A 9,081-nucleotide genomic window follows, 5' to 3' on the forward strand; every position below is an offset into this window, starting at 1 on the left:
TCAGTTTTAATTTACTCTTGTGAGCGTTTAGTGGGCATACAACATTGTATGAATGCATATTTACCACTATGCTCGCCGTTGTATGTATCATGTTTTTTTGTTATTAAGATTATCATTGTTAATATGAACGAAGGGTATTATAGTATTTGTATGCTTTCATAAGCATACATTTCTAGTGAAGGATTGAATGAATGCTCAGAATGCTAATGTTAAATACACAGGGGATTATAGTATACCGTATATTGATATCTGATATCACATACTGCATTGCGATATCCGATATCATATAACGTAACTCGATATCATATATTATATACTTTAACTTGATATCAGATATTATACATTGTAATCCGATATCCGATATGATATACCGTAACTCTATATTCAATATCTTATACCGTAACGCCTTATTCCATATGGGTAAGACATAGCAATACATTATTTTAACATCACATCGTGTCTGAATATTAAATTTGTTCGTTGTTGTTGTTTTGTATATTGTTACGTGCAGCTACTCGGTTAATACTTGGGTATCAATGTAGGTTCTAATTTATGTAAAGAACCAGATTTTTCTTATATGTTTTGTATTTTTGCGCAAAGCAATATTACCGGACGCTGAATGTCACTGTCGTCATTCCTCTAAATATCTATCTATCATAATCATCTATTTATCACACCCTCCCTAAATTAATCTAGGTCCAACTGACGTGGCAAAAACCGATGAAGGAGCTTTTGCTGCTATGTACTATCAACTGTATGCCAATGAAAAATACATAAAATCAGCGAGGCGACCATATTTTTATATTAGTTCGTTGAAGCAGAACTAATGATCCAATCTTATATTACAGTACAAGAAGGGATATGTAACACCGAGTTCAAATACAATTATGGAAATGCATGTCAACAAGCCAATAAAAGGAACAACAGCAAAAACTGTGAATATTAAATTATCCACAAATTCATCAAATACCAAAGAATTCAACACTGATGGAAATCAACATGATGTAATACGGAAACATGACACAGCACGCTTTCTGTTGAATATACACCGGGTTGGCCTAGGAGGTGCGAACAGTCAATACGTATGTACAGTGAAAGCATTGGCAATGGCAAAACTGTTAAATCGTACAATGGTGATGACACCTTTCTTTCTACATGGAGGACTCGTTCGGGGTTATAGCATTGCAAACATGAGACAGTTCAATGACACGTTTGATGTAAAAAAGTTGAAAGAAATAGTACCTTTAGCAACAATGGACGAATTCAAAAAGAAGTGTAATTCAGGTCAAATCAAAGTAGTGTCTTGGACCACATACATGTACAACAGATCCAACGACAAAACATATGCATCCAAATTAGAATTGAAACTTCCTGATGAGAAAGAAGTTATACAGGTTGGTTCAGTGAATGCTGACAGATTTGAAGACATTGTGGGTCACACACAGTGTCTTGGTGTATTTCAGCCCAAGAGACTAAAATTAGAAATGTCTAACACGGAGGAATTACTGAGCGAGATTAGAATACATCTGAAAAGATCTCCTGTTATAAGAAATGTCACGGACCATCTTCTTTCAGGTTTCTGTGGTGGCAAGCCTTACGTGGCAATGCATTGGCGTAACATGTCAGCAGAAATGCCGTAAGTGTTCATTGTATTTTACCAGCGTATTTGGAAACGCGAAAGTGTGTTCAGCTTAAGAACTATACAATGCTAGCTAATTAAAAACGTGCTAAAACGACGAATTGATTTTCTTACAAAAAAATATATGCTCACTAATTTTACTATTTATACCACTCTTGGTCGTGTGACTCATTGTTTTAGTCGTGCTTGTATTCCTGTAAATAATATAAATATATCTACTAAATGTTTACTAATTTAAATAATAACGGATTTGCATCACATGTCACCTATAAATATTGCAAGTTAAAAATGTACTTTTATAAAAACGGTAACTATTTTGACACAAATTCCGACACAATTAGATTCGTAGCCGCTGGATTGTAATTTTTGATGTGACTAGTGTCTGGGTTGCTTCGGTAGTCGGCTAGTTGGGTGTGGTGGTATTTATAGTGCACATTATATCATTGTTCGAGTAGATTGTATACGTTATTCCAATTAGCCTTGCTGTCTATTATAGATGCCCATTGTACATAATATTGTCATATATCAATTTATTAAAGCTGTTATTTTCATCACCTCGATGTTCAATGTGCTAGAGTAAAGTTAGAGTTATCGACTATCATAGACAATGTGACTAAAGCAGTAGCTGATATAATAAAGGAAAAGAAACTTACATGCTTGTACGTTTCCTACCCAGAATGGTCAGAGGTAAGATATCATTATGATAGCATGTTTGCTGTTCTGAAAGAATGTGATTATCTCAGTTTAGCAGTACAAATGTCATCTATGGGAACGATTCTACTTTGTTTTTCCTTATATAATTGTTTATGCAGATATAGTTCTGGAATATAGATGTTTGAGTATATGTATATCACGTTGCGATACATAATACACATTCAAATGGCATAGAATTAGTTAAATTATGTACAAAGAGGTTACTGAAAAATTATTCCAAATGTTGTGTAAATTGCTGTGTTCGAATGGAATGATACGTCAGGTTTTTACTGTCAAGGTCACATTTACTCCTTACTTATAACCAACGACATAACACTTTAGCCTTGGCTACAACGAGTATGATCATCGCTCTACTAATTTGTGTGCATGGTGTAAGTAGTATTATGTATTTTGAAATGCTCGAGAAAGCAGTAGTACAAATTTAACAAAGTGTCAAAAGTGGTCTATACCTTGTAATGCGTCATTTCGTGCCAATTCATTGACCTTTTAGTTACAATTACGTCATAGCTTAAATTTATTTCAAAAGCTTCTTAACCTACGGTCATACGCATCCCAATGTATTGTATCATAACATCTGTATAACCATTTGATTTACAAGCTGGTACATGACACGTTAATTAATATATTTTTTTCCAGGAAATAATCGACCATTTATCAGGCGTAATATCACGACGACATATTTACACGTGGAAAGATATTGTTGATAACGATGATAACGAAATACTGAACGACTTTTATTTTTCGTCATTGGTTGAGCAAGAAATATGTTACAGTATGTTACTTGTTTTTATATATTCTTGACTTGTTTTGCAAAACGATTCGAAACGAATTTGATAGTTAAGTTTTTTCCATAATATCGAACGCATATACAATGTCAGAAAGCCTTACTTGGGCATTAATTTGTCTATGATTTAACCATATAATATTTTAATTGACACATCAAGCATATTACCATTATTAATGTATTTTGTATTCAACGTTAGTATTTTAGGGTAAATCTTTTATTACTCCGTGTGAACCAAAACTTGATAGATAAGGAAAATATTCAGTATTTTCTCAAATATGAGAGTACTTTGGTGTATGTTGCTAACAGCCACAGAAATCATTATGTTAAGATCATCATTTAAAGCGGGAAGGTCATCATCTGCGCACGCGCGGGAATTATGTCGCTCGAAACTCTACGAATTAATGTATCGTTTTTAACTGCAGGGTCAGAAGTCTTCTTAGCTGCAGGCGTATCCAACTGGTCCGATTTTGTGAAGAGTCAGAGAGATCTTGAAGGGAAAACAACCTTCAGACTGAACAAATTACCCGGAGTTCCAGAATATAGCATTAACAATCTTATATAATCTAATTTGTAAATACATTGTAGCCACCATTAAATACGTATGCATCAATTCATTACAACAGATTAAAGTAGACTATGCTATAGTATGTAGGTTAGCATGGTTAGTTTGAATCTATCAATCGGGACCTTACATCTGGCACTAGACGACTTGTGATCTCGCCCCGAAACTAAATAAACTGGCTTAAATATCTAACTGAATCGAGATCCACGACTGTGAGAACTGTTTATAGTGATTACGGGTGTGTGATAAACTGATCAAAACATGGAAACCTGATACAAGTACTAATGCGAATTACTATTGCCGAAACTGGTAACATATTGCGCAAGCGTGTGCGTTAACTGCGACATAGCTTTCGACTCAAACACGTGAAATCGTCAATGCGTACGTCCCTGTCACTCGCTGGGCCTGTCATCTGTTTCGTTGATCGGCGTAAATGCAAATAATCACAACTGAAAACATTGTAATTTTTACGGTTTTCCTTTCTTTATATTCGGAAATAATGTATGATCGGTATTGCTTGCTAGTTCATTGAATTATGCTATAATATTGAGTGAATTGAGTGAGTGAATACCACCAAATTAGCTTGGTGTCATTATTTGAACATTGTTCAGTTGTTTGGTCTTTATTTGGAAACTTGTTTGGTTATTATTTGGTAATTATTCAGTTATTTGGTCTTTATTTAAAGCGCGGTGGTCGTCGCGCAGCGCGTGTTCGAATTTTATGTAAATAAACAATGTATTTTACACGCGTTGTATAGGTCGCTATGAGTCCCATATCGAATAGGACGCGACACGACGACCGTCGCCCTTTAAACATTATTTTGCGCTTATTCCATTATTGTGTTATTCTGCAGCATCGTATTGATATTGTTTCATTATTTAAACTTTATTATTTCATTATTGTGTAATTGCTACAATATTATTTTGTCATTGTTTCAATATGTTACAATTGTGTCGTCATTTAGACATTATCTTGACATTCAATTGTCATAAGATTCGGTTATTTTCACGTCCAAATGTCTTGACATTCGGTTCGCTTGACTTGCGATTACCTCAACATTCGGTTCGCTTAACTTGCGATTACCTCAACATTCGGTTCGCTTGACTTGCGATTACCTCAACATTTGGTTCGCTTGACTTGCGATTACCTCAACATTCGGTTCGCTTGACATGCGATTACCTCAACATTCGGTTCGCTTGACTTGCGATTACCTCAACATTCGGTTCGCTTGACTTGCGATTACCTCAACATTCGGTTCGCTTGACTTGCGATTACCTCAACATTCGGTTCGCTTGACTTGCGATTACCTCAACATTCGGTTCGCTTGACTTGCGATTACCTCAACATTCGGTTCGCTTGACTTGCGATTACCTCAACATTCGGTTCGCTTGACTTGCGATTACCTCAACATTCGGTTCGCTTGACTTGCGATTACCTCAACATTCGGTTCGCTTGACTTGCGATTACCTCAACATTCGGTTCGCTTGACTTGCGATTACCTCAACATTCGGTTCGCTTGACTTGCGATTACCTCAACATTCGGTTCGCTTGACTTGCGATTACCTCAACATTCGGTTCGCTTGACTTGCGATTACCTCAACATTCGGTTCGCTTGACTTGCGATTACCTCAACATTCGGTTCGCTTGACTTGCGATTACCTCAACATTCGGTTCGCTTGACTTGCGATTACCTCAACATTCGGTTCGCTTGACTTGCGATTACCTCAACATTCGGTTCGCTTGACTTGCGATTACCTCAACATTCGGTTCGCTTGACTTGCGATTACCTCAACATTCGGTTCGCTTGACTTGCGATTACCTCAACATTCGGTTCGCTTGACTTGCGATTACCTCAACATTCGGTTCGCTTGACTTGCGATTACCTCAACATTCGGTTCGCTTGACTTGCGATTACCTCAACATTCGGTTCGCTTGACTTGCGATTACCTCAACATTCGGTTCGCTTGACTTGCGATTACCTCAACATTCGGTTCGCTTGACTTGCGATTACCTCAACATTCGGTTCGCTTGACTTGCGATTACCTCAACATTCGGTTCGCTTGACTTGCGATTACCTCAACATTCGGTTCGCTTGACTTGCGATTACCTCAACATTCGGTTCGCTTGACTTGCGATTACCTCAACATTCGGTTCGCTTGACTTGCGATTACCTCAACATTCGGTTCGCTTGACTTGCGATTACCTCAACATTCGGTTCGCTTGACTTGCGATTACCTCAACATTCGGTTCGCTTGACTTGCGATTACCTCAACATTCGGTTCGCTTGACTTGCGATTACCTCAACATTCGGTTCGCTTGACTTGCGATTACCTCAACATTCGGTTCGCTTGACTTGCGATTACCTCAACATTCGGTTCGCTTGACTTGCGATTACCTCAACATTCGGTTCGCTTGACTTGCGATTACCTCAACATTCGGTTCGCTTGACTTGCGATTACCTCAACATTCGGTTCGCTTGACTTGCGATTACCTCAACATTCGGTTCGCTTGACTTGCGATTACCTCAACATTCGGTTCGCTTGACTTGCGATTACCTCAACATTCGATTACCAGGCCTATCGAAAACACTGGACAGAATTACTGCAAACGGTTGAGAATAAAATTGAGTTCTGGTCTCATTTTGCGCCCAGTATATCCTATAGAGGGCGTATCGTCGCAATTGTTATATAGACTCCACATCTTATCCCCACCACCTGATATCATTTCATCATTCCAAAAATCATTTATTAACTTTCTATGGCACGGGCGCCATTGGATTCCAGCCGAAACATTATACATGCTTTTGGGAAAATGTGGTCAAAATGTCACTCATCTGCCTACACGTATTCACACCATGCAGCTTGAATATATTCAGAGATACCTCTCTTCTGATTATGACCATCCAAGCTTTAAGTTTACAGATTACTTTTTCAATGCTGCTAATAACAATCTGAGCGACGGCGTACTATCTGAGTGCATACTTTGAGGTACCTTCGTAATAACCTTATTATTATACATCTTTTCCTTCCAATGACACATCATGGGAATGCCGTAATCCAAAATGTTTAGAACAGAATCAGCGAACTTATTTGTATTATTATTATTATTATTATTATTATTATTATTATTATTATTATTATTATTATTATTATTATTATTATTATTATTATTATTATTATTTATTTGTAATTGTTATCTGGTAGCATGCACTATAATATTGTAAACAACCAACTCATTATTCAGTCGTTTATATCTCTTAAATATTGTACTCCTAATTATTCCGAATTTATATCTGATTTACTCAGCAATATACGTATTATTTGATGCGCTACATGATACGCACTGTTAGTTTAACGATCTGTACTAGAATCGCGACAAGCATATGACGGTTGTAAATATATTTTTACACAGACGAACTATGCTGATTACATTTACGCTTTGGACATTTTCTCTGTACTAAAGTCAAAAGGGGAATCGGTCAAGAAAAATCAACAAACCTGACAACTCAATCTGTTTCGAAAACGAGTAACACGTGACTGATAAGAGTGTTATGTATATTATGTGTGTAAAACATAATGCTTGATCAAATAAATTTTCTTCTCTTATTCAAAACTGGCGGTGCCCATCATCATTTTTTATAAAAAATGGAATTAGGCCTTGTCGATTTTTTTCTTGTTCAATAAGGCTTCTCTTAAAATAGGTGTATAGACTCTTTGTGGGTATATTCTACGCAAACAGTCGGTGTCGTTAACTGCTTCTAGTCTTATTTGCATTTGATTCATTTTAATACCTTGGGGTTGGTACATATTCAACGCTGTTTCACCATCACTCTCAATATCATTTTCATTCTGTAGACATCTTGCTTTAAATTCCTGGTTTCGTCGTCTTAAAATTTCAACCTCAGTTCTCATTCTCTCTTCACCGAAATCGCGCACTTTTCCCCAAAACGTTCTATTGAAGTGTTGGTATAGTGCTACGTCTCCTTTGTTCCATTCCATAATTGTGTTTCTTAGCGATTCTGACATATTATGAACAGAATTGTCTTTTCTACCATTCAACTCAAAATATGTAATGTCCTCGAATGTCCAGCACAAAAGATCTTTCAACAGAATTAGTGATTCCTCGAAGTATTCCATTATCATCACGAGGTTGAACTGATCTTCTAGAATTGTTATACGTCTGTTAATTTCATTATCATCGTCGTTGGGCGACGTGACCCCTAAACCAAACAACATATGGTTATTACGAGTTTTCTTGTAACACTTAGATGAAGATTCAAAAAACTCAACTAGAGAGTCGACACTAGAGGTAGTAACCCCACATTGTTTGCCAATTTCAAAATAAGTAAACGTACTTTCATAGTGGGTGACAGGTTCACGTAGTATGGTGATGTAAACTGTATTATTTGGCATCATATCTTTAATGACGTCATTATTAAATCTCGCCTCGTGGCAGAATATATTGTAGCCGCTTGAGGGCGGACTTATTGCATATTTCTTTTGGAATTCCATTGGATAGCCGAGAATCCATCCTTTATGTGGAAGCACAAATGTCAAGTTGGTTCTGTCTCCATACCGGCACAAAATATTCTGCACCGTTGTTCCGCCGGCTTTCCTCGTCTTTAAAAACACAACATTATTTCTTGGTCTGCATGTAGGTTTATTGATCGGCGTTTCTTCTGTAGTTACAAGCATCGTTTTGTTTCTGTGTGCCAAATGTGAGGGCGTTCTGTAAGTAGAGACAAACCAGTGCCTGTAAAAAATACGTGCATTAGAAATGTTAATAAAGTGTGGTACAATCACTCGATAAATCGTCCGATCACGTTCGAGTTATTGAGAAGAATATATGTTAACTTACTGATAGACATTTGAACTCTACAAACTAATTGAGTCAAATTCTACACGTTTATTCCATTGCTAGATCTGTGAATATAATCCTTCACAGTGTTCTCAGGACATGCATGCTATTTACACAGATATGTAAATAGCTTGTCATACCAGACTAGAACGTCGCCTATATATATTATATTTAGTTTTGCCACTACGATTACGTAATTGTAATTGTTTTATAAATCCATTCTTTGTTTTAGTTATGTGCAAACATAACAGCGCCACCATAAGTATGGCCAAACACAGCACAATCCTATGAATTTATTATTATTTGTATATATTGTTGTTTACATACACTGTACATGATACGTAACCGTACCCTGGATACTACGGTTTCCATGCGAAACATACAACACGTGTAAAATGTACTGGTTGATTCAAAAGCGATCGGCATAAAGACCATACAGTGTCATTATGAAAACCGTTTAACCACTTAATGCACAATGCATCAAAGTAACCATGACAATGTATCTAAATTACCAAGTACCTT

At 36.7% G+C, this 9,081-nt stretch overlaps 2 protein-coding genes across 2 annotated transcripts; one reads left to right on the top strand and one right to left on the bottom strand.

Annotated features, from left to right (window-relative positions):
- Positions 1-850: 850 nt before the first annotated feature.
- LOC146735751 (uncharacterized) lies at positions 851-4,598 on the top strand. The gene is made up of 4 exons (XM_085506596.1): positions 851-1,636; positions 2,179-2,326; positions 2,990-3,125; positions 3,563-4,598. Exons 1-4 carry the CDS (start codon positions 888-890, stop codon positions 3,700-3,702), a joined length of 1,173 nt encoding a protein of 390 aa, XP_085362722.1. The 5' UTR covers positions 851-887; the 3' UTR covers positions 3,703-4,598.
- A 2,754-nt stretch (positions 4,599-7,352) lies between these two features.
- On the bottom strand, positions 7,353-8,396 carry LOC100371886 (galactosylceramide sulfotransferase-like). Its single transcript, XM_002737625.4, has one exon. It carries the CDS (start codon positions 8,394-8,396, stop codon positions 7,353-7,355), a length of 1,044 nt encoding a protein of 347 aa, XP_002737671.3.
- Positions 8,397-9,081: the final 685 nt, after the last annotated feature.

This window comes from Saccoglossus kowalevskii, chromosome 12, assembly GCF_978046115.1.
Source record: "Saccoglossus kowalevskii chromosome 12, keSacKowa6.1, whole genome shotgun sequence".
Classification (NCBI taxonomy): domain Eukaryota; kingdom Metazoa; phylum Hemichordata; class Enteropneusta; family Harrimaniidae; genus Saccoglossus; species Saccoglossus kowalevskii.

Coding starts and splice junctions, on each gene's coding strand:
- LOC100371886 (XM_002737625.4), bottom strand. CDS start 8,396: ATGCTTGTAACTACAGAAGAAACGCCGATCAATAAACCTACATGCAGA.
- LOC146735751 (XM_085506596.1), top strand. CDS start 888: ATGGAAATGCATGTCAACAAGCCAATAAAAGGAACAACAGCAAAAACT. Junction 1,637..2,178: donor AACATGTCAGCAGAAATGCC/GTAAGTGTTCAT, acceptor AATTTATTAAAG/CTGTTATTTTCATCACCTCG. Junction 3,126..3,562: donor TGAGCAAGAAATATGTTACA/GTATGTTACTTG, acceptor TTTTAACTGCAG/GGTCAGAAGTCTTCTTAGCT.